At 43.7% G+C, this 25858-nt stretch overlaps 1 protein-coding gene across 23 annotated transcripts in view; it reads right to left on the bottom strand.

Annotated features, from left to right (window-relative positions):
- DTNA (dystrobrevin alpha) overlaps positions 1 to 25858 on the bottom strand; it is a 204888-nt gene that overhangs the window by 78016 nt on the left and 101014 nt on the right. For 21 of the 23 annotated variants that reach the window (XR_015951476.1, XR_015951478.1, XR_015951477.1 and 18 more), the window contains 2 exons: positions 23012 to 23079; positions 17901 to 17981 (listed from right to left, as the gene is read on the bottom strand). Coding sequence is in view for 18 of the 23 variants with exons in the window: in XM_088675454.1 (XP_088531580.1) it covers positions 17901 to 17981; positions 23012 to 23079 (149 nt within the window). In the remaining 5 variants the exon portion in view is untranslated. Of the gene's footprint in view, positions 1 to 17900; positions 18889 to 23011; positions 23080 to 25858 lie in introns of all 23 variants that reach the window. The other 2 variants (XM_088675471.1, XM_088675469.1) reach the window with 1 other exon arrangement.

The following is a 25858-nucleotide window of genomic DNA, read 5'->3' as shown; positions in this document are numbered from 1 at the left end:
AAAGGAACCCGCTCAGCAGCTGATTGCAAGAGATTGGAGAGGGAGATAAGAGAACTAGCTCCCTTCCTGGCCCCTCCTGGCCCCTTGCCTAGGCCTCAATTGTTGTCTGCAGAGGGAGACATGTCACTGGCTGATTAGATTATCTGTCTGGAAACTGTAGAAATGGGTCCCTTTCCTTTCCTAGAGAAGTTGCAGAACTGTGAGTTGAACCCCATAAAAACAGGATTTTCCCCTTTGCAAGGAAACTCAGCAACTTTGAGCTGATCCTAAAAAATGGAGCTTTCCCCCTTTGCAAAAGAAGCGTTCTCAAATATTTAATGGGGGGGGGGCGCAAAGGCACCTAGGCCTCTAGGAGTTGGCTGCTATGCCTAGGACAATTCAAGAAAGCAAAATATTTTTTTCTTGTTTTCCTCCTCTAAAAACTAGGTGCGTCCTTTGGTCAGGTGTGTCCTATGGAGTGAAAAATAGGGTGAAATATCTCACTGCCTCCATTTATTCCCCTTCTATTTGCCAGGAGGTGATGGGACCAGTGGCCATTATCTTAAGTTTTTTTATGTTGAGCTTCAGACCATATTTTGCACTCCTCTTTCATTCTCATTAAAAGGTTCTTTAATTCCTCCTCACTTTCTGCCATCAAGGTTGTGTCATCTGCATATCTGAGGTTGTTGATATTTCTTCCGGCAATCTTAATTCCAGTTTGGGATTCATCCAGTCCAGCCTTTCGCATGATGAATTCTGCATATAAGTTAAATAAGCAGGGAGACAATATACAGCCTTGTCGTACTCCTTTCCCAATTTTGAACCAATCAGTTATTCCATATCTAACTGTAGCTTCTTGTCCCACATAGAGATTTCTCAGGAGACAGATGAGGTGATCAGGCACTCCCATTTCTTTAAGAACTTGCCATAGTTTGCTGTGGTCGACACAGTCAAATGCGTTTGCGTAGTCAATGAAGCAGAAGTAGATGTTTTTCTGGAACTCTCTAGCTTTCTCCATAATCCAGCGCATGTTTGCAATTTGGTCCAGCTTGCACTTCTGGGAGTTCTCGGTCCACATACTGCTTAAGCCTGCCTTGTAGAATTTTAAGCATAACCTTGCTAGCGCATGAAATGAGCACAATTGTGCGGTAGTTGGAGCATTCTATGGCACTGCCCTTCTTTGGAATTGGGATGTAGACTGATCTCCAATCCTCTGGCCACTGCTGAGTTTTCCAAACTTGCTGGCATATTGAGTGTAGCACCTTAACAGCATCATCTTTTAAAATTTTAAATAGTTCAGCTGGAATATCATCACTTCCACTGGCCTTGTTATTAGCAGTGCTTTCTAAGGCCCATTTGACTTCACTCTCCAGGATGTCTGGCTCAAGGTCAGCTACCACACTACCTGGGTTGTACGAGACCTCCATTTCTTTCTGGTATAATTCCTCTGTGTATTCTTGCTACCTCTTCTTGATGTCTTCTGCTTCTGTTAGGTACTTTCCACTTTTGTCTTTCATCATTTTGTCTTTTATCATTTATCATACAATGCCTCTAACTAAATATAAGGTGAAGATACAATCCATTATCATAAACAAACAAACAAGAAAGAAAGAAAGAAAGAAAGAAAGAAAGAAAGAAAGAAAGAAAGAAATGGAGCTACTGCATTTCTGTTTCATATACCATCCTCAAAGGAGTTATGTTGGAAGAGATTACAAAGAATATTCTGCGACGAAAGTCCTCTCACTTTCAGTCTTATAACTTTGACCTCTCAATTATTAAAAGCACTAACAGGGATTTCTGAGGTAACTCAAACCTCCCACTTATCCCTCTAGCCTTTCTTTAAACCCTCTAGCACTTGTGGGTTTTCAAAAATAAAAGAGAGTCCTCTTCCAGCCTAAACGTGACCAGGTACCTATATAGACTTGGGGCTATAAGTAAGACTGTTCCTATGTGTACTCAGATAAGGGTTTTCACTTCACTAGAAACTCCCTCACTGTAAAGCTAGCCTCCTTCCTGAGGTAACTTTATTATCATTCAGAACCTGTCTCCTCCTTTAGCCCCCCTCCTTTTCTTGGTGCACTCTCAGCCACAAACTAACCTTCCTCCTCTAAAAGGCAGTTTTGACAGTTTAAAAGAGTTCCCCAACTGGGTTCCTGGATACCTTAGCTGGAAAATGAAATAGACGATTACTGGTATGACACTTTAAAGATGGATATTTATTGGCTTGAATCTTAATGGTTGCTTTCTGGTAACATTGGTACAAACTTAATTTCACAGGTAACGTTCTTGGTAATCAAACAACAGAATATCTTTCAACTACTTCATCTACTCTAAATCTACCTTCTCCACAACCACCCAAGCTCCCACACAAAACCCCCAACCGCCAACTGACATAACTGTTCCCCTTTCCATTTAAACCCCATGCAGGCCCTGCCTCCCATGGAATGTTGCTGCCAGTTAACCAGGAGTCTGGGTTAACCCTTCGATAGGTCTGTTGCGTTGTCTTCTGCTTCTGTTAGGTACTTTCCACTTTTGTCTTTCATCATTTTGTCTTTTATCATTTATCATACAATGCCTCTAACTAAATATAAGGTGAAGATACAATCCATTATCATAAACAAACAAACAAACAAGAAAGAAAGAAAGAAAGAAAGAAAGAAAGAAAGAAAGAAAGAAAGAAAGAAAGAAATGGAGCTACTGCATTTCTGTTTCATATACCATCCTCAAAGGAGTTATGTCGGAAGAGATTACAAAGAATCTTCCTTTCAAGGACCTGTTCACATCTTATACCTGAGAATGAAAGAAGCTACAGAAACTTAGCAGTTACCTTTTACACGATTCCTGCAATCTCTCCACTGTACAGAAGAGGGCATATATTTGGTTAGAAAACAGTAATTACATCAGAAGAAGCAGAGATCTGATTATCAACACAACTTCCTTTTATTCTCTTAAAAGTTCATTCAACCCACCCACACTGTTATACAGAAACACACCTAATGAGGGGATAAAGGGGGGAGGGGGCGAGACAATGAATATTTGCTTCCCTGCCCTGTAGGTCGATCTTTCCAGTTTGATTTAGCTGCTGCACAGCAGAAACAAGATTCTGTGCCGTTCAGCTGCTCAGCTTCTAACCATTGGGCAGAGCCATGCAGATCTTGCACCCTGCAGAAAGCAAACCTTGTGCTAGCAAAGACCAGCTGTGAGGAAAGACTGGCTTTTTTTTTTTACCCTAGCAAGCTACTGGTTGCTAGGATGTCCTACTATGATGCAATTCATACTATGATGTCATTTCAGTCTCACTAGTATGTCACAGTTACAGGTAGTATGTCACAAACATTCCTAAAGTGGAAGAGTGTCATCCTTAGAATCCTTAAGTATGAACTACGGAGGGGAGTTTCTTTTTCTAAGAAAAGTCTCAGAAGCTAAAATTACTTTCCTGTAACATCTCTCTCTCTCTCTCTCTCTCTCTCTCTCTCTCTCTCTCTCTCTCTCTCTCTCTCTCTCTCTCTCTCTCTCTCTCTCTGTGTGTGTGTGTGTGTGTGTCTGCACCTCTTTAAACCCTAACCATTTTCTTCCTATATGAACTCTTAGCAGGTGGTCAATAGGACCATGGGGGTAAAGGAGGTCTTGTAAACATAGATTCAAGTGTTTTCTCTCAGCGGCTTTTGACACCATCGACCGTAACATCCTTCTGGACCGTCTAGAGGGGTTGGGGGTTGGGGGCATTGTCATACAGTGGTTCCACTCCCAGGGCCGTCTTAAGCATATCTGGCGCCCTGGTGTGAAGATCCCTCTGGCGCCCCCTGCCCTGTTTCCCAGCGCGGCTGTCTGGTGGGCGTAGCGCGCAGTGCCGCTGCCGCAGGCGCAGCAACGCAGTGCCCCCTGGCAGCCGTGCGCCGCCCAGCCTTGCCGTAGGGTCAGCCCTGTCCGCTCCTTCCTCCTGGGCCGTCTTCAGAAAGTGGTGGTGGGGGATGAGTGTTCAGACCCCTGGGCTCTCACTTGTGGGGTGCCTCAGGGTTCTGTCCTCTCCCCCATGCTTTTTAACGTCTATATGCAGCTGCTGGGAGAGATCATCAGGGGGTTTGGGCTGGGTGTCCATCAGTATGCGGATGATACCCAGCTCTACCTCTCTTTCAAATCAGAACCAGTGAAGGTGGTGAAGGTCCTGTGTGAGTGTCTGGAGGCGGTTGGAGGTTGGATGGCGGATAACAGATTGAGGTTGAATCCTGACAAGACAGAAGTACTGTTTTTGGGAGACAGGAGGCGGGCAGGTGTGGAGAACTCCCTGGTCCTGAATGGGGTAACTGTGCCCCTGAAAGACCAGGTGCACAGCCTGGGAGTCATTTTGGACTCACAGCTGTCCATGGAGGCAGGTTAATTCTGTATCCAGGGCAGCTGTTTATCAGCTCCATCTGGTACGCAGGCTGAGACCCTACCTGCCTGCAGACTGTCTAGCAAGAGTGGTGCACGCTCTAGTTATCTCTCGCTTGGACTACTGCAATGCGCTCTACGTGGGGCTACCTTTGAAGGTGACCTGGAAACTACAATTAATCCAGAATGCGGCAGCTAGACTGGTGACTGGGAGCAGCCGCTGAGACCATATAACACCGGTCTTGAAAGACCTACATTGGCTCCCAGTGCATTTCTGAGCACAATTCAAAGTGTTGGTGCTGACCTTTAAAGCCCTAAACGGCCTCATTCCAGTATACCTGAAGAAGCGTCTCCACCCCCATTGTTCTGCCCGGACACTGAGGTCCAGTGCCGAGGGCCTTCTGGTGGTTCCCTTGCTATGAGAAGCCAAGTTACAGGGAACCAGGCAGAGGGCCTTCTTGGTAGTGGCACCCGCCCTGTGGAACACCCTCCCACCAGATGTCAAAGAGAAAAACAACTACAGACTTTTAGAGGACATCTGAAGGCAGCCCTGTTTAGGGAAGCTTTTAATGTTTAAGAAATTAGTGTATTTTAATATTTCTGTTGGAAGCCGCCCAGAGTGGCTGGGGAGACACAGCCAGATGGGCGGGGTATAAATAATAATCATAATCATAATCATAATCATCTCTACTTGCTTTCCCTGTTGCTGGAGCCACTTTCCCTTTAACATTTTTACCCATAAAATATCACAGTGAGGGCAGCAAACATTGCACTTACCCCAAATCAGATTTGTGATTATGCCACACAGGCAGTGAGATTTGAATAGGCAATGATGATGGCCAAGCCCAAAGCTGAGCAAAAGCAATTATTCCTGCCCTCACCCCAGTCTTATGTCTTATGGGCAAATGTCACACAGCAGTAGAAACATGTGTGCATATGCACTATCACCACCACCTCAAAGACCACAGAAAGGTGGGAAGGGGGGGGGGCTTTAATGAAACCTTGCCCCAGCTCCTATTTTGATACAAAATCCTGAGAATTTTGATCTCATCCCACACTGAAATCAGTTCTAAGCCACAAAGCTCCCTAAATGGCTTTAACAAGGGTGTTATGAGCAGCATGGAGGAGAGAAGAATTATAGAAGCATTTTGGCTAGAATTCTACAAAGCTATGTGAGGCTCCTCTCAGCTTGAAGCACATGTGCAGCCAGAGGTATCTTGGATGTGTGTACTTCAGTTGCTCTTGTGAATGAACAGGGAAATCACTTTTTGGTTTAAAACCACCAGTTCAGTAATGTAGATTAGTGCTGTACAAACTCCAAGGACATATCTATTTGTATCCAGGGCTGGATCAAGAGATGTTTTCTACCTGAGGAAAAGATAGCAAAACCCCCCCCCCCGGCAATTCCTTGTACAGAATCCAACCAGACTTGCCGCTGACAACATCCTCCCTCCCACTACACTAGAGAGCATCAGGCTAGCTTGGGGGCACAGCGCAGGCCACTTGGCTTCCTCCTGTAGCTCTTTCCTCCAGCCATTTGCCAGGATTCCCTGCTCCACACTCATACTCATCACCAGCTGTCTGAAGCAGTCATCCTATCCTGCCTAACATTAGGGTAGGCCCTTTGCATTGTGGTGTGCACACATACCTCTGAAGGACTACATATTTAGGGCACTTAAGGAAGCTATAGAAACTATAGGCAGTTATTTAAATACTCCAGAAGATAGAAACCAGCCAGAGAAGCAGTAGGACCATTAAGAGTTGAAGTTGAAAAATGGGTACACAAGAAAAGCTTTTACTTTCTTTGTGACAAGCCCTCACAAAGCACCTTATAAGACTTGCAGAATAAAGCTGGGAAGTCAAGCGAATTCCTTGTTTTATTCTTTGCTTCATGAGACTGGTCAGTGAATAACAAGCAAGCATGCTTTTCTTCTTCCTAAGAAAAGTTGCAATGGGTCTTCCATTACAACCCTCATACCCACAGTTGGCGTCCAGTGGCTCAGCTGAGATTGGCTTAAATTTAATAATAGCCCAATTTGTGTCCAGACTTCAGACAAAGGTGTGTGAGAGACAGCCACACATGAACCAGTTTTACAGGGAGTGCAGCTGAATAGCTGTCTAAAAACAGTGGACAAGGAATACATGTGTAGTGTTCATTCATAAACTAAACCAGCTAGTTAGTCATTAGGACCAGATGGCTTTCACTCAACATTTCTAAGAGCTCAAAATAGTTTTTGCTTAAAACATATAAGCTTGCTAGGACTGGCATCCTTGTCGGAGAATTAGCAGACTACTGTTGTTTAAGCGGATCTCAGACAATCCACGAATTGACAGACCTGTTCCCCTAACTTCTGTCCAAAATAAATTGATGGAAAGTATATTAAAAGCAACAGCACTGAATAAAATTAGCAAGCCTTGCTTGGGAAATACTGAAAGGTCAAGCAGTATTTAACCAGAAGTGGCTTGAGATTTCATATAAAAGAGGAAACACTTGCATTTTGTCAAGAGTCTGCCTCAGATACTGAGTTCTATACCACTTTGAGGATGAGGTAATACAAATTAGAGAAAGCTACATTACAAGCCACTAGATGGCAGTGTGCATATTTTAGTAAGTGCCACATATATGTGCTCTTACATATTAACCATATATTCGTATTGCATCAAAATAACAAAAAACAAGGCGTATGGATTTCTGCTGTTCCCTTAAGAAATCTGCTGTTTCAAAGGGAAAAAAAATATATTTGTATCTGCACCAATGTCTGTATAGATTGGTTACAGAGTTAGCTTTCTCATTTTCTCAACATGACTAAATAAGAAAATATGGAGGTGAAAGAAGAAGAAAAATGCTTTATTGAGAATTGTTATTATGGCAACTGACCTGTCAAATGCTGGTCATGACTTCACCCCATTTCTAATTTACAATGTTACTGCGCCAGGCACACGGCAGTCCTAGCTAGTAAAGTCTGAACTGTGAAATGAGCTGTCCACACTTAAAATCTCATCTCATTCATAAACTTGCTAGGTGCCTGTCACAGATGGGGTGTTGGCTACTCCCGAGTAAGCACTCCACACATCCTCTGGATTTTCATAGTTTTATTGTGCATGCTATATACAGTGGTGAGATGTCTCAAATCATGTCTGCTCTACATGGGGCAGAAGCCCACAATGGCGTCTCGTGGGCTCTGACCCCCCTTTTAAGACTCCAAACGCCCCTCCTCCTTGCTCTATGGGTCCTCCGTGGTCCCAAACCAGGCTCCTGAGGTGCCGTTCCCTCTCCTCCCTCCTTTCCAGCCCCTGCTGAAGCTAGCTCCTCCCCTGCTTCCCTGCTACCAACCTGGAGCTGAGCCACCAGGACTCTGCAGAGCCCTGGACCCGTCTTAACCCTTCCTGTTCCTGATTTGAACTCCCAGACTTGCTGCTGCTCTCCCATCTGATGGAAGTAAGCAGAGTGGGCTGCTCTCTGCAAGCCCTCTCTCTTACATCCACCCCCCCTCCAGGCTCCCCCCCCCTTTCTGAGGCCTGGTTTGCCTGGTCTGATGTCTGTAAAGAGGGCTGGAAGCCTGACAGGTCTTCCTCCTCTGTAGTGTGTGTAAAATCCTGTTCCCAGTCGGTGCTGGGTGGCTGGTCCGTGTAGTTCCTTCCGTTGTCATCCTCCTCCTCCCTCTGGAAAATTGCTTCCGATTCCCGGAGGGCTCCTTGGGTCTGCGTCTCCCCTGCTCCCCACCTGGGATCGCCCTCCCCCTGTGTGTTCCCTGTGCTACTGACGTGTGGTGGTTTGGGTCTGTGGGAGAAAGGAGCGTGCAGTTCCAGTGTGCGGTCCTCCCCTTGCATGGTGTGCGTGGTTGCCTCCGCGTTTTGGGAAGCAGGAGTGCCCTGCCTGGCCATCAGACATTTTAACCCCCCCTCCCCCCACCGGGAGCCCGGGCTCGCTGTGGCACTGTAGACCTCCTCCTCTTCCTTTCTTTCTGGAACCTCTTGGCTGCCTTCTCCCTCCACCCTTCTGTCTAGTGTCTTTTGTGTGATTTCCTCCCCCTCCCTCCTGTCAGCGTCTTGTGTTGGATGTGTGTCACGTCCTCTGAACCTTGGGCTTTCCCTAAAGTGTGAGAGCAAAGACCTGTGACCCACGGGATGGACCTTTCTCGCTGTAGGTACTTCCCCCCTGAAGGTGACAGGGTTGATCTGTGTCAGAACCTTGAAGGGCCCCAGCCTTCTGGGTGCCAGCTTCTTCCCCCTTCCCCCCATGGGAAGGCCTTCTGACCACAGCCAGACCCTGTCCCCTCTGTGGAAGACCTTCTCCAGTCCCCCGTGATGGTCTGCCCCCTCCTTGTAAGCCTCATTGCTCCTTGCCACGTCTCCATCCAGTTGTTGGTGTACTGTCTCCCTCCTCTCACCCCATGCCTCAATAGGTGGTCCCCCAATCTCCCCCTCCCCCTGCTCTGGGAAGGCTCTGGGGTTTCGCCCAAGACTGGCCTTACTGGGTGTGAGCCTCGTGAAGACATGTACTGCATGCCCCTCCGTGGGGTTGTCATGATATTGCCTGAGAATCTTCCCTCTGAGGGAGTCCTGGGGCATATACCGGGCATCATTGCTAAAGAGTAACCCCTCTTTCTCTGCAAGCTCTTCCCCTGCCCCTTCTCCCTCCCTCAAGTCCCTCCGTATGTTCTGGGTAAAAGTGTCCTCTTTGGTGAGTTGGCTCAGTTTCTCTTCCTGCATCCCCGCCTCGGCGTCGTTCCATCCGCCTGGGGAGCTGATGTGGTGCGATCCTGAGGATTCTCCTTCTTTCCTGCAGTGCTCCTTGCCGTCTGCATCTCCAAAGGTGAGATCTCCCCGGCGCTGGCTGCCCACAGGGTCATTGTCCATTAAGTCCAAAGCTAGCACTTCTGCGTGCTTGTTCACTGTCATCTTCCGAGAGGGGGTCTGTTGCGTGACCTCACCCTCCTGCAATTCCCTGCCGTCTATGGCCGAGACGCTCATGGGAAGCTTCCTTGGGAAAAGGGGAATCTGATTCTGCCTAGCAAAGTCCACCGATAGGAAATCATTGCTGCTGCCCCTGCAGAGAAGCCCGACTGTCTCCTGGGTCTGGCCTCTTGGCAGCTGCAGACTTACTTCCATCTCTTTGTCGTGCTGTGGGGTGTTACAGGAGGGCTCAGTTGTTGGTGCTCTGCCTGGCCCCTCCCCTCCTGATCTGGCATCCAGGCTTGTGTCTGTGCCTGCCTGCTCTCGCCATTCCTTCCTCTGGGGGCAGTGTTCCACCCAGTGGCTGGGTGCATTGTAAAGGCATCTCCCGCCTTTCTCTTCCCTCTGTTTTCCCGCGTCAGCGTTTGAAAGTACCCGCGCGCGGGCTTTGTCCCTCTGCATCACATCTGGCTGGAGGGGTCTGTGCTGAGCTGTAGCTGCCTTCCAGGGACTGTATGGGAGCTTGTGGCCGCTGCCTTTCCCCTCCGTCTGTCCCCTCTGCCCGGACTCGCCTCTCAGCCTCCTGCACTTCCACGCCACCATGCCTCTCAGCCTTAGAGCCAGCTTGTGCTGAGGGTCGCCCTACAAAGTGCTGGCCCGTCCCGAGTGTCCTCTCTGCTTGTCCAGCCTCCACTCCTCCGGCTTGGCTGTGTTCAGAGCTGCTCGGTTCACTAAGCCTGGCTTCCCCTGTGCCCGGGTGCCTACCTGGTGCTTGAGCCGTTCCATAGTTGCAGGGTGCTGGCTGCAGCTTGCTCTCTGCTACACCCCTCACGCATGCCAATCCTCCCTTGGCATCTCTCTCTTCTGCTTTAGATGCTGCCAACTTCATGCCGGCTGCTACATTTGCAGCCCTCTTCCCTCGGGGTAGCCATCAAAAGATTGTGGGCTTGCTGTCACAGATGGGGTGTTGGCTACTCCCGAGTAAGCACTCCACACATCCTCTGGATTTTCATAGTTTTATTGTGCATGCTATATACAGTGGTGAGATGTCTCAAATCATGTCTGCTCTACATGGGGCAGAAGCCCACAATGGCGTCTTGTGGGCTCTGACCCCCCTTTTAAGACTCCAAACGCCCCTCCTCCTTGCTCTATGGGTCCTCCGTGGTCCCAAACCAGGCTCCTGAGGTGCCGTTCCCTCTCCTCCCTCCTTTCCAGCCCCTGCTGAAGCTAGCTCCTCCCCTGCTTCCCTGCTACCAACCTGGAGCTGAGCCACCAGGACTCTGCAGAGCCCTGGACCCGTCTTAACCCTTCCTGTTCCTGATTTGAACTCCCAGACTTGCTGCTGCTCTCCCATCTGATGGAAGTAAGCAGAGTGGGCTGCTCTCTGCAAGCCCTCTCTCTTACAGTGCCCTTAGGCTTTTCTCACTGCCCTTAACCCGGCCTCTGTAATATGGGAATAATAACACTAGCCTACCTTACAAAATTGTGATGATTACAGTCATACCTCAGTTTAAGTACGCCTCGGTTTGAGTATTTTCAGTTTAAGTACTCCGCGGACCTGTCTGGAACGGATTAATCCACTTACCATTACTTTCAATGGAAAAGTTCGCTTCAGGTTAAGTACAGACTTCCGGAACCAATTGTGTTTGTAAACCGAGGTACCACTGTACAAAGACAATGTATGAGTTCTGAGCAGCCTAACAATACAAAAAGTGATATATATATATATATATATATATATATATATATATATATGTAGGAAAGACATGAATAATAGAACCAAGAGACTAACTAACCAAGCAGAAATGAAAGAAGAAGAGTGTCATTCTAAACTTGAGTTAACTGGACATTAAGTTTCTGTAACCCAACCAAGTAAAACTGCATTCTGAAAAGTAACCAGCATTAGGCTCTGAAGAAGCAGTAAACTTCAAGGTTACTGGGGAATTTGGTTGATGTTTTGTTTGCTACTAAACCAACTCAATACACCCAAATCACACTGTTCCACTAGGCTATATCTTGTTCGGTAGGGTCAGTCTTTTTGAAATTGACACCTGTCCATTTTGGGTTGTATACATCATTATGCTCAGCTGCATATATACTACTTAATTACTGGTACAGTACATTATCAATAACATAATTAATTCTATCTGGCAAACCTAGCCAATCCACATTGAGAACATGTATGTGCTTTAAAGGAATATATTGAAGTAACTAGAATAAATGTAAACTCAGCTGCAGATTATATGGTAGTCAAATAATGTTTGTAAAGCTGTGAGTCCCTAACAGTGCAATGCTAACCATGTTTTCCAAGAAGTCCAACTGACTTTAAAGATACTTAGGTAAAGGTAAAGGGACCCCTGACCATTAGGTCCAGTCGTGACTGACTCTGGGGTTGCGGTGCTCATCTCGCGTTATTGGCCAAGGGAGCCGGCGTACAGCTTCCAGGTCATGTGGCCAGCATGACAAAGCCACTTCTGGCGAACCAGAGCAGCACACGGAAACGCCGTTTACCTTCCTGCTGTAGGAAGCAGTTATCTACTTGCACTTTGACGTGCTTTCGAACTGCTAGGTTGGCAGGAGCTGGGACCGAACAACGGGTGCTCACCCCATCACGGGGATGCGAACTGCCAACCTTCTGATTGGCAAGCCCTAGGCTCTGTGGTTTAACCCACAGTGCCACCCGCGTCCCTTTAAAGATACTTACTTCCAAATAAATATGTTTAGAGCAGGCACCCCTGAACTTTGGCCCTCCAGATGTTTTGGACTACAATTCCCATCATCCCTGACCACTGGTCCTGTTAGCTAAGGATCATGGGAGTTGTAGGCCAAAACATCTGGAGGGCCGCAGTTTGGGGATGCCTTGTTTAGAGTTACACTGCATCATTCTCTACTGAAACTTCACCCATCCATCCCCATTCACTGACTAATACTAGAATCCAGTGTTTATTGCCTCGATAGCACCTCAGCAAAATTGTATGCTGCATCATCAAATGCACTGGATGACAGTAGCAAGCAATAGAATAGAGGAACAGTTTCGGTTAACACAAAAATATCTTGGGCTATCAGCAATAAATGGAAATAATATAAATTAGAAAAGCAAGAAATAAATGGGATTTGGGTAAAATATTATGCACACTGACATTTATATATAAGTTTATACTCTGTTGGAACACAGCAACAGCAATTTTAGATGATGTTCCCCGAACCCCTAGGTGGAGTAAGAGTCTGGGTATCTTAAATAGATATTTTTAATCTTACGCAATGTGAATAGGATTTGCAAATCCAAAACAAAGACATTTTCAGGGAAGAGAGGAAAATGAGATTATTTGATGGTCACAAAAACAGAGGCATAGTAAATAAATCAAATGAAAGAACTAGGTAACCAGAGAACACGATAGCATTACACTCTGTTCCAAGTTAAAAGAAATTACGTACTACTGATGTCATTATACTGTAAGGGTAAAGCTAGATTGTAACTTTTAAAGTATGGTGGAACTTAGAACAGGAATGCCACAAATCCTCATCACCTTGGATTTATGCTCATTTATTTTGACTGCATCCCTTTAGCAACAAATGACAAAGAACTGATTTTGCAAGGAATGCAGGTAAATTGGAGAACAAAGATCCTGTCCTATCGTGAGCTGAGTGCAAGTGACGTAAATGTTATCTGCTTCAGAGTAGATCTGCATAGAATTGCACAGCACCTAGGAAACTGGTTTAAAAAGCATGGGCTGCAAATCCATATTGGAACTTCATTTTGGCATCCTAGTCTAACACTCTAATTCTAGTTCCTTTGCTGCCGGGTTGATGATATAATAGCCACTGATGTGAGGCTGGCCCAGAGCACGATGTGTTTAAAAATATCTGAAGTGAGTACATCTTTAATAGCACTTGCATTTAATTTACAGATGTGAATTATTGTTCATTAGACAGGGTGGGACACAAGGCTAACATAAAGTGACAGGCAGAAGAGAAAGAGGCCCCAAGGTATGGAAGAAATTGAAGCTGACTAGCCTACATGCCTCTGAGGCCTAGCTACTATTTGAACTGAGCAGAAGAGTATGAGGAAGAGAAGGATTAGAGTTGGGGAAGGCGTGGAAATTAACAAGGTCGCCTCCGCGGTCAGCACATCGCACTACGCCATTCCCCATGAAAACAGCTGTATTGTTCTCCTGATGAGACACAGCAAAAAGTATTTCATTCAAAAGAGAACAGAGGAGAAAAACAACACTAAAACCCCCAAGGTGCCAAATTAAAAACCATCAGGGATATGAACTCCCGGTTTGTCAGCTCTAATTAAACCCCATATTAGAATCATCAGCCTGGCTTTAAATCCAAGGTTCTCAACTGCAAACTGTTTATTCTGATCTAGGGAAATCAGCAGCCTTGCTTTTTCAACAGCCAGCACTGGAGAATAACTATGCAGCACAATGAGTAAGGCCCACCAAGGATGGCGGTTGTTTTCCAGCCGTACAGAACTGTTTAATTGTATAATATAGTTTTGACTATGGTATGTTGTTAGGCTCTGCCTCCGCTGCTGTGGTCCACAGAGAGATCACATGTGTGAACTTGAGATTTCATCATCCTAAATGCTTTTTAATAACTGCTACAAGTAATAAAAATATGAAAAGCCATAGTTTTCAGTAAATGAAACATTTTATGCTGAGGAAGACGGTACTGTATTTCTGGAAATCCAGAATTCTGGTGTTCATACAGTGCTTCAGGCTATAGAAGCTGACATTTCCCATTTTCGACTCAGTTCTGTTGTTCATGATCTTAGCACCTAAACTATGGAACCCTAACTGTTCTCTACTGAAGTTTTGACATGTGTTTCCATAACCATGAATGGCACCCACTGCTTGCTTCCTCTACCTAGCCATTAAACCTAAGCTGCATGACCAAGCTCAAATACTACAGTAAAATTATATTGTGGTGATTGTGTATTTTCCTAGATCCGTTATATTTCAAGTGTCGGGAACTTTGGCACTCCAGATGTTGCTGAACTACAATTTCCATGAGCCTCAACAAGCATGGCCAATGGGCAGAGATGATGGCAGTTGTAGTTCAGCAACATCTGGAGAGCCAAAGGTTATACAAATGTATTAGCTGACATTGGCTCTCACTTCGCCCATCTCCTTGGATGTGGAGGAGCAACTAACCATGGCATAGTGGCATTTGATAATTGGCCTAGTGGTACATTTCAACTGGACATTATGGTTTGTTTTGCTCACAGCAAATTATGATGTCAAGTCATGGCTTATTAGCTCTGGTTTGTCTGAGCAAAACAAACCATGATCCCTGGTTCAGACATAAGAAGAGAAGAAGAAGAGTTTGGATTTGATATCCTGCTTTATCACTACCCAAAGGAGTCTCAAAGTGGCTAACAAACTCCTTTCCCCTCCTCCCCCACAACAGACACCCTGTGAGGCGGGTGGGCGGAGAGACTTCAGAGAAGTGTGACTAGCCCAAGGTCACCCAGCAGCTGTATGTCAAGGAGCAGAGACGCGAACCCAGTTCCCCAGATTAGGAGTCTACTGCTCTTAACCACTACACCACACTGGCTCTCTCATAACACTGAACCAGTAAGGTGTGTGTCATTTTAGGGGGTGAAACTTAATTTTTGCAGATTTCTTCAATGAGTGGTCTTTAAAATATGTTTTTGGGTGTGAGGATTTCAAATTTGCTGTTGTTTTTGTGACTGGACAACTTAGCTTGGTAAGTCTACAATTGATAAGGAAGCACATAAACTGCTTTTGGAAAACCAAAGAATTATAATTTTACCTTTTGAAAAATGTAAGGCAATGTGAACACACACACACACACACACACACACACACTACAAGTACTGGGTGTTCATGAACAGTCAAAAGCTCTTTTAAAAGCACCCATCACCAAATCCTATGGCAGATAACTTTTGTGCATTTGTCAGCCGCGTGCTGAGAATACTCTTCTAGAATCTTGGCAATATGTATGGAGTACAAGTTGTGGGTGAACCTGGATTTATAAAAGTAGTTATAGTCTAGTAAAAGGAAGTAGCTAAGGAGCGGTGAGTGTTTTAGCTGCCTGCTGAGAATTTAAAGAAATCCTCAAATTGCTTTGAAGCAGTGGAGCACAGCTGAATATGTTAGAGTGGCCTAATACTTAGGCTGCAATCCTGTGTCAAGGACTGAAAATGTAAAGCCCATTACCAAAAAAAAAAGGGTACATAATCAGGCCATAGGACTCTATATAATTCTTGATGTGGTGAGTTCTTTCACTGGCAAATGAGCTTGTAAAATCCACCACATAGACCACACTGCAAAATTGCAAATTGCGGCATTTACTGATGATGCAATGCAGACCAGGGCACTGAGCTAGTGTTTAAGTACTATTTTGAATGATCACTGGATATAGTGTAACGACATCAGCATAAAGCAACAGATGTAGCAGAGACATGTCTGGAGAAAGGCTGAAGGTACTTGACTGGCAACAACTCACTAATAAAGGTATTTTGTCCATTACACAACCACTCTAGAATCGATGCTGGATATACACATGCATAGCTGCCAAGTCTCCCGTTTTTCGTGGGAAACCCCCGTATTTTGTTACCGTTTCCCGCTGTTATCCCGAATTGATTATATCCCGTAAATATCCCGTAAAGCTCCTGCCGGTGGCCATGTCCTGGCTCCCGGCTGTCTGGACATGCGCAGAAGCGATTTCTGGTGCTCAGACATGCAGACATGGGCAGCCCGGCACCGGAAGTCTCTTCTGCGCATGTCTGGACATGCGTAGAAGCGACTTCCGGTGCTGCACCGCTGCTGATCCCGGATTTTTCAATCCGGGAGTTGGAGGGTATGCACATGCAACCTGTTAGAACTGAAATGGATACACATCGCAGGACAGACTTGCCCCATTTGCCTCCTATAGGCTATTGTTGTAGTTCTATTTACTTAAACCAATACACAACTGATCAGTACAGCTACACTCATGTACGTATAGGACAACAGCAAAGGGGTTTACTGAGTTCAGCAGCTCTGATGAAGCAAGCAGGCTGGCTGGCTTCACCCTTTTTTGTATCCTCCAATAATACCTAAAAAGATAAGAGTTCTGTGGTTTTTTTTTAAATAAAGCAAGCAGGCATGCAAAATATCACCGGATTCAGCCATATGCCAATATTAAGTAACGAGGTACAGGGTATGCAGTGCAGGGAATCTCATATTCCATTTGGGAAGCAGAGTCAATAGAGGAGCTTTCCCTCTAGCAAATCCCAGAGACACATCCTTCAGACCTGCATAGTGACCATTTTTGTTGTTGTTGTTGTTTAGTCGTTTAGTCGTGTCCGACTCTTCGTGACCCCATGGACCATAGCACGCCAGGCACTCCTGTCTTGCACTGCCTCCCGCAGTTTGGTCAAACTCATGTTCGTAGCTTCGAGAACACTGTCCAACCATCTTGTCCTCTGACGTCCCCTTCTCCTACTGCCCTCAATCTTTCCCAACATTGTTGCCTGTGTTTTCCAAGGATTCTTCTCTTCTCATGAGGTGGCCAAAGTATTGGAGCCTCAGCTTCACGATCTGTCCTTCCAGGGAGCACTCAGGGCTGATTTCCTTAAGAATGGATAGGTTTGATCTTCTTGCAGTCCATGGGACTCTCAAGAGTCTCCTCCAGCACCATAATTCAAAAGCATCAATTCTTCGGCGATCAGCCTTCTTTATGGTCCAGCTCTCACTTCCATACATCACTACTGGGAAAACCATAGCTTTAACTATACGGACCTTTGTCGGCAAGGTGATGTCTCTGCTTTTTAAGATGCTGTCTAGGATAGTGACCATAGTTTATTTTATTTATTAATTGCATTTATATCCCACCTTCCCCCCCCCAAACGAGCTCCAGGTAGCACACATGGTCCTCCCCATCCTCATTTAATCCCCACAACAACCCTGTGAGGTAGGCTAGGCTAAGAGACAGTAATTGGCCCAAGGTCACCCAGTGAACTTCATGGCCGATTGGGGATTTGAACCCTGGGCGTCCCGAGTCCTAATCCAACACTCTAACCACCACACCACACATACATACACAAAAATAATCAGATGCCATCAATGCCATGTTAATTATTTCAGGAGCTGTTTTGGTCCTATAATATGCAAAATAATATATAAAAGCTGTAAATAATGGTATAAGGAGGATGTAGCATTCTTAAGAATGGCTTGTTATAATGACCTATTTGCCCCTTAAAAGTTGCTTTCCATTCTAATAGTGAAAATTCTGAAGGTAAAAATTAGTATCTATTGGGAGTATATATGCTTAAAATAAATTTCACTCAGCTGCACAAGTTAATCTAAGAGGTAAGATGAACAAATCTAATCGTGTTGAAAAGAAACAAAAAAGGGGGGATTTTATAGTTCACCTCATCATTTTGATAAGGGAAAAGTAGATGTGCTTAAAAAGCTCCACCCACTCTCTCTTACCCTCATCCACATGCAAACATTTAAACTTTAAAGTATAATTAGCAGTAGTGTAATAACATGCTCTTCTGGAGAACCAGAAGTGTTCTTATTAGCATCTTCCGTATTAAAATAAATTCCTATTTGCATTTCAACTGGGGAACAAACACAACTCTAAAGTGGAAGATAAGATTAATGATGGTAATTCGAATTAACCAGTGGCATACTTACAGTTGCATTTCTTCTGTACAAATCTAAGCTTGCATGCTGTTCTGTAGGTGGATAAACGGATGCGATCCAGATCTTGAGCCCCTAGTGGCAGAAAATTATGCATATGCTATGATAGTTGCAATTTGTGCATGTACCTCACAGACAAAAGAGAGAAAACAAAAGAAATGTTCCCTTCAACATTTTCAAGGCTGTCTTTTCTAACTAGAGAGAATGGGAAGAATGCAGTGTTAAAAATAGTTTAGCAGTGGATAAAGAATAAACCTTCTGTACTGTCATTCAGGAAAAAAGAAACAAAACCAATCTGATCAAACCACAGGCTAAAAAACAAAATGGCTGCGCTCCAATTCTAGGACAACACTGTGTAATTTTAATATTTAACTATGAAGTTTACAACAAATACCCACAACTGATGAGAATCAGTTCAGAATAAGATATCAGACATCCAAACTACTTATCTATTTTAGCTGCAAACCATTTATTTAGGTGTAAGATTTGTACGAGGAGGTAGGAGTACAAAATAAAAGAATTAAGGGGCAAATGGGAAGGAGGGTCATGCAACAACCTTTCTGGAAGCATCTTGTATTTGGATAATTAAAAGTCAAAAGGTAGGCTTCTGCTACCTTTTCATTAAGCCAAATTTAGCGGTTTTTAAAGTGTTGCTGTTTATAAAGCTGCTTTGCATATGCATGTGAGAGAGGAGACTTCGGACAGCCAGTTTGAGCAATTGCAGCTGTGGGGGGAAATATGCAAAGCTGAGCTGAATGAAGCTGGGAAGCATTCTATTTAGCTGATTTGCATGACCCTGCAAAAACACAAAGGCCTTGCAAACAGCCTTTCCAAGGAAAATACACATAACCCTTTGTAAAATTAAAAAAAAGACATGACAAATTTTGAATGCACTAATGACATTTAACAAGTTCTAATTGATTGATTGATACTCTCCTGAGAAGAAGATCACAGCATGTGCACATCACGATACTTCAGGGAACTGATCGTAACAAGAGAGTAGAGACAAATCAAGGGGAAAGTTCTGTTTGTGTGTCAATAAGAAATTGAAAGACTTATCAAAGGATCTAAAAAGTAAATATTATTGGTAAAATGAAAAAGCCCCCTCAATTTTGGGCTTTAGGGCTTTATGGTCATAGCCCAGGAAGCAAATATGTCCGGCCATGAAATGTCAAGCTTCCATGTCAGGAAAAAGAGAACGAACACCATTATGTCTCCCCTCTCTCAGTTCTGCTCACTACACTTTTGCTTACTTTTCTCCTTTCTCTTCTCCATCTGCTAAGCATTCTCAACTAAATCCCTTTACCAATTGGCTGCTTGAATACCATCTGTCCCTGCCAGAAGCTCCCTTGAACTATTTACTGTCTCATCCTCAAAGTTTTTCATTTCCCCACAAGATGGTTTTACCCTTGGTGGACTAAGACTTTGCTTGGAAGACCCCTTCTAGTGGTCCCAGCTGTTTCCCTCAGCTCAAGTGACAAACACAGCCCAAAACTCGAATTTACTTTCCTCCTTCCTCTTTTTTTTTTTAAAGAAACATTCCTATTCCTATCAAGAGTCATATATCCATTCCTCTCCCATCTGGGCTGCAAGAGTAAGTGGGAAGGTGGTAGCAGCAACTACCACAGAGTATGACCCACTGGCAGCACGAAAGTGGGTGGTCAAAACTTCTCTTGAGTGTTCCTCCATCACAGGAGCAACTCCCCTGTGAAGAAAGGTCACAGTGTTTGGGACATTTTAGTTTAGAGGAAAGGCGAGAAAGAAGTGACACAATGGAATTTCTCCACGGCATGGAGAAAATGAATGGAGAAAAATCTTTCTCATACTCTCGTAACACTAGAACCAGTAGACATCTACTGAAGATGAATGTTGGAAGATTCAGGACAGATAAAAGAAGAAGAAGAAGAGTTTGGATTTGATATCCCGCTTTATCACTACCCTAAGGAGTAGTGGCTAACATTCTCCTTTCCCTTCCTCCCCCACAACAAACACTCTGTGAGGTGAGTGGGGCTGAGAGACTTCAAAGAAGTGTGACTAGCCCAAGGTCACCCAGCAGCTGCATGTGGAGGAGCGGAGATGTGAACCCTGTTCCCCAGATTACAAGTCTACCACTCTTAACCACTACACCACACTTCTCCATGCAGCACATGGATGGCTTTAAACTTGGATGGGTTTAAAAGAGAATTAAACAAATTCATGGGAGACAAGGCTATTGACAGACACTAGCCATGGTGGCCATGTTCTACCTCCATTGTCAAGAGTCAGTATACCTGCGAATACCAGTTGGTGTGAATCACAGGTAGGCAGAGTGCTGTCATCCTCAGGTCCTGCTTGTGGGTTTCCCACAGGCATCTGGCTGGCCACTGTGAGACAGGATGCTGGACTAAATGGGCCATTGGCTTCATCAAGCAAACTCTTCTGTTCTTTATCTGCCGGCCAGATACCTGATTCTGCCTAATGATTCTGTTTGCTTATCACTCAATTGTATTACTGAATGAGAAACCCATGGTAAAAAAAGCAGCTTTTGTTGGCATACACCCAGAAACAAAAAGGATTGTGATTTTTGCTTCTATCCCAGATGAATGTAGTTTTGTTATCATTGTTATTTGTATTTTGGCTACCGTTCAACATTTTTTTCCTACAAATGAAAGACTTCCGATCTGGATGCTAAGGAACAATGAAAAGCAAGTTGTCAGATGAATAAGCAACAATGTATTTTTTTTTTAAAAAAAATTGGTTTCATGTGCCATGATGAATAACAGTTTGTAGACAAAATACAGTAATACACTGTAAGAGCTGGCTGGTGTTTTGTGTTCAACAGAACTGTATTTCTAATAGATAGCATAAGCCAGTAGCAACTTAGAGTGGATACATTCTCTTTTCAACATATGTATCAGGAAACATCTGTCTCTCCTATTATTATTAATTAGGTGCCAGCTCAATGGAAGGTGTTCTGTTTATTAGAACCCCTCATGGCCTTTGACCTTCATGCCAATTACAATCTTGTCTTTGTACACCAAATGGGGAGCAGTGATGTGTAAAATGTAAGAGACTATTGTTGGCAGATTGAAGAGTGTCCTCTTTGCAGAAATAAAAGATCAGTCATCATGGGCTGTCTTCACCAGTAACTTCTGCATCACATCTTAAAACTCAGCTAGGTTAAGCTCATTCTGCTGAAATAGCATTAGTCCCAACTGGTCAGGGTTCAAGCAGCAGTGCTCTAGCAGAGCCTGGATAGCTCAGTTGGTTAGAGCATGGTGCTGATAACACCAAAGTTACAGGTTTGATCCCTGTATGGGACAGCTGCATATTCCCGCATTGCAGGGCATTGGACTAGATGATCCTCAGGGTCCCTTCCAACTCTATGATTCTGTGTGAAACTTGCTAAGTCAAAGACAGTAGTAACTGCCTTTTCCAATATCCATTCACATTCTATTAGGTGTAGATCTAGCTCTTCTTCTCAGAAGAACTCAGGAGTTCCCAAACTGTGGTCTATGGTCCACCAGCGGTCCATGAGGTTCACTCAGGTGATCCGTGGCATGTTCACATTAAATATTGATTTTGAATAGTATTTTTATTGCTTCTTTTATTTCTTTTATTGTATTACAATTTAAATTCAAGCAAAAACTGTACAGCATCTAGCACAGAGCATTACCAATGCTCTAACAGGCAGAGAAATCATTAAGTGGTCTACCAAAACCATAATCAATGTTCATGTGGTCCATGGGGAACCATGGCTCTAGCTTATGCTAAGTTTTACACAGACCCTCAGCTAAATGTGCTTCAAGCTGTAAGTTAGTTGAAGTTAGGTCCCATTTAATTCAATGGCACAATTAATTTACATGAGAACTAAAACATTTATTTAAACATAGTCAGCTTCAGTTACTTGTGGTCCTTGTTCCTAGAAGGTAAAGGTAGCTTTACTCTTAAATCAACCAACATACTGGCTTTTAATTGACACTGGGGCATCTAATCTGGGGAAAAAGAGGAGAGACCCCCTTGCTGAGCAGTCAGCTCATCAAGAATTTCAGCTTCTGAAGCTCTCTACTTCTCGAGAGCTTCTTTGGTTAACTAGAAAGCAGTTTTTAATGTATGTTTATAATCACCAACATTTGCAATCACCCTAAATCCAACTTGTATTATCCAGTCTTATACATCATGGTTCTGTAAAGACCTGCTGGATTGAACTAAATAGTCAGGTTGCCTCACGCTCTCTGGTAGAGACCATTTCGAATGGGAAAAAGTGATAAAGCTTCACTTTTCTCTCAATATAAGTGAGTACAATGAAGAGACTATTGGCTTTGACTTGAAAGACCTGCGTGTGACTTCTACAGTGGAACCATGGGCTAGGTTCTGACATATCACTATATTTCAGCTTCAATTGCTCATTTGTGAAATGGAAATAATCATGATCAACTTTACACGTGTGATACAAAAACAAACACAAGGTTTACAAAACACTTTACACACTAGGATGACAATGCTTAGCATATTTATTTGAAATTAAAGTTGCATCAAGGGGTTGGCACTTGTCATTCCTCTCAGTGACAGAAAGCATTTCTAATCAGGACAGTGTTAACATACTTTAATTAAGAAAATGAAAACCGAGACACTTTAGTAAAGCTAGGAAGATTTCAGTCTAGGCCTCAAAAGTACAGGGCATCCACAGTAAATAAGATCACCAAATATGTTTGACATTTGATGCTGTAAATGAGAGCCAGTGCTTATGATTGCTCACACCCCTTTTTCTCTCCAAGCCCTCTCCTTCCCCCCTCTCTCAAATCTCATCACCTTGGATCTCTTAGCAGTAACTGATATGGTAGAAAACCAGCTTTTAAATAATCCACAGAACTACAAAAAGACAGCATCAGGTCAATTAAGTACACATTCTTGCAACTTGCCTCACACTAAAAGCACCTTTAAAGCACTTTAAAGCTACTGTTTTGCAGAACAGGCACAAATCCATGCAATATTTACCAAAGTTACATTCTGTCTTGCAGAACAGGCACAAATCCATGCAATATTTACCAAAGTTACATTCTGTCTTGCTGGTCTTTTGCAAGAAAGAATTCATCTACTGGGGGAAAGAATGCCACAGTACTTACGCATTTCTGCAAACAGCTGTCTCCTTTCTGCCATGGTGGTTCCTCTTTTCCCACAGTCTTCAATCATTCTAGACAACAAAAATATTAAACTTATCTTCAGAATCATTCCTAAGCTGAACACATTTGCAAAAATGTCTGAAATGTTCCAGTGTACTATTTCCCCCCTGTTATATATCCAAAGAACACTGGGGATATCTTTGTCAACAATGTATGATTTAGATTTTTGCCCTCAAGCACCTCCTTTCTTCTAGCATTGTCTCTTCCAAAGAATAATGTTTGGTTCTGTTTGAAAGTATCAGTGCCAACTTTTAAACACACCATTTCATCATTTTGCTCAGGGTGCCTCTTGTTTTAAGATGAACTGCTAAACCCTTATCACAGGCAGTCAATGTGAAATACTGCATTTGAGTTGTCCCTACTAGGTTTTTTTTTTACCATAGGTTGATGTCTATTTTAAACAGATAATAATTTTTGTACAGTGGTACCTCGGGTTACAAACGCTTTGGGTTACAAACTCCGCTAACATCGGGTGGAGAACTTTACCCCAGGATGAGAATGGAAATCGTGCGCTGGTGGTGCGTGGGCAGCAGGAGGCCCAGCGAAAGTGCGCCTCAGGTTAAGAACGGTTTTGGGTTAAGAACAGACCTCCAGAACGAATTAAGTTTGTAACCTGAGGTACCACTGTATTATAAAAATGTGAGGAAATTTGAAAACCATACAGACTTGAAAAGTGGCAAGCTTCCTTTGCGGGTGACCATTATAGCAAGAATGACTGGACAGAACACATTACGGTATGTTGAAATTTGCTGACCACATGACTTAAGGCAGGGGTTGAGGAACCTCTGGGTCAAAGGCCAATCTTGGCCTCCCCAAAGGGTCCAATTTGGCCTGTGAGGTCATTTTCTGCAAACCAAAGCAACCTCTCAATTAGCTGACATCACTTCTGTTCTTTTGCAGGTGCCTGTTCCCAGCAGGATTTATCATTTAACCCCCACTTAACATCTGACAGGTGGTTGTTAAATCCTGCTCAGTTTGGTGTACATGCCTGTTTCTCCTTGGAACAGATGGACACAGCCAAAAGGAGGTGAAAACTCATGGGTTTGCTTGCTCTTAGTACACGTGCCTGTTCCTTGGGGAAAGGTGCCTATAGCGAAAGAAAGCAAACTCCCCACCCCACCCCCATCGCTGAACAAAGAAGTCACACCTGGAGTGACTTTTAAAGGAGAGGGGAGGTGGTTCAGGGAGCAGTTTGCTAAACTGGTCTCTGAAGCACTTTCCCTTTCATTTTAACACTGCTCCAGCAAGGTATTTGGACAAACAGGCAGGGCCACTCATCTGTCATCCATAGGATATTATGATGATGTCACATGACTGACAGCTGGGTGGACCCACGAGGTCAATTCTGGTAAGGATCTGGTTCACAGAGCCAAAAAGGTTCCCCACTTGACTTAAGAAAACATGAACAGAAAATTATACTGCTTCAGCTCTTGCAACTATCTTATCTAGAAAAAACTCCACAAGGATATCCTGTTGTAATGTAACATTTTTATGTTTATGCCTTCCAGTAGCAGATTGGTGCAGATAAAATAAATTCTGATACAAAAGAAATGATGCTGTACTCATTTTAGAGAAGTAATGTCCCCTTATTTCTGACCTGAATACAGGCTGGTGAAGAGGAGGTTAAGTTACTGTGTTGGGTGAAACCACATTTGCAAAGTTACCAAGTTCAGCAATCCTTGAAGCTAATAGCTGAAATGGAGAAAGGTTATTGCAGAGCCCTACTTGCCTTAATGGATTTACAGCTGCATCGTGAATCCCTTGTTACATTTCTTCTAATAAAACATTTCTCCAGCAGCAGTATTTCTCAGCTATACATTTCAGCATTTCAGCACTAATCTTTGGCAATATCATAAAATTGCCGCCTGCTCTTTCCTAAGGCTACTTATAATTGCAATGCACTTATAGCATTTGTTTGCACTCATGTAGATGAACTACCTATGGTTTTGTGAGGGGGAGGGGGGAAAGCTGTCAATCCACACCAAGTATAACAGATCAGTAACAGACTCCTCATGTTTTGCCTTCTTTTTCAAACATCTACATGTTACACACAAAAAAAGAAATTTCATCTTCATGATTCATCTTTTCTATCAAAATAATATAAAGACAATCCCAGCAGGTTCTTTCCATTATACACACTCTTCCAGAGATTCTGTAAGATTTGAAGATGGGATTGAAAATAATGCTTTGACCTACTTGTGTTGCTGGTAATAAAAGCAGCATTTATTTTTATTTCACTATAAACTATTTTATGTCAAATTCACATGTGCCCAATCAAAGGTCTATCATGTCCCATTTTAAAGTATTTTTCTTTGATTATTGCTTTCATTTTATGGCTCAATGGCCTCGTTAGATATTAAAATTCACGTTAAATTGCTGTTTTAGGGGTTGTTTTTAAAAGTCTAGAATGGATTAATCAGTTTTGCATTACTTTTTATGGGAAAGCACGCCTTGGTTTTGGAACGCTTTGGTTTTGGAATGGACTTCTGGAACGGATTAAGTTTGAGAACCAAGGTACCACTGTACTTTTTCGCACAGCACATTGTTAAACCATGGAATTGGCTACCACAAGAGGCAGTGATGGCCTCCTTTAAAATGAGGTTAGGTAAATTCATGGAGGATGAGACTGTCAATGGTTACTACTGTAACCATGATGCTTGTGTGCTACCTCGAAAAACCAGAGGTACTGTGCATCTGAATATAAGGAAAGTGCTGTTGTGTTCATGCCCTGCTTGGTATAGGCTTCTCATAGGCATCTGGCTAGCCACTGTGACTACATAGAACTTTGGT

Source organism: Zootoca vivipara, chromosome 8 (genome assembly GCF_965207765.1).
Source record: "Zootoca vivipara chromosome 8, rZooViv2.hap1.1, whole genome shotgun sequence".
Classification (NCBI taxonomy): domain Eukaryota; kingdom Metazoa; phylum Chordata; class Lepidosauria; order Squamata; family Lacertidae; genus Zootoca; species Zootoca vivipara.
Note: the sequence above shows the minus strand (reverse complement) of the source record. Positions and strands in the feature narration are given on the sequence as shown.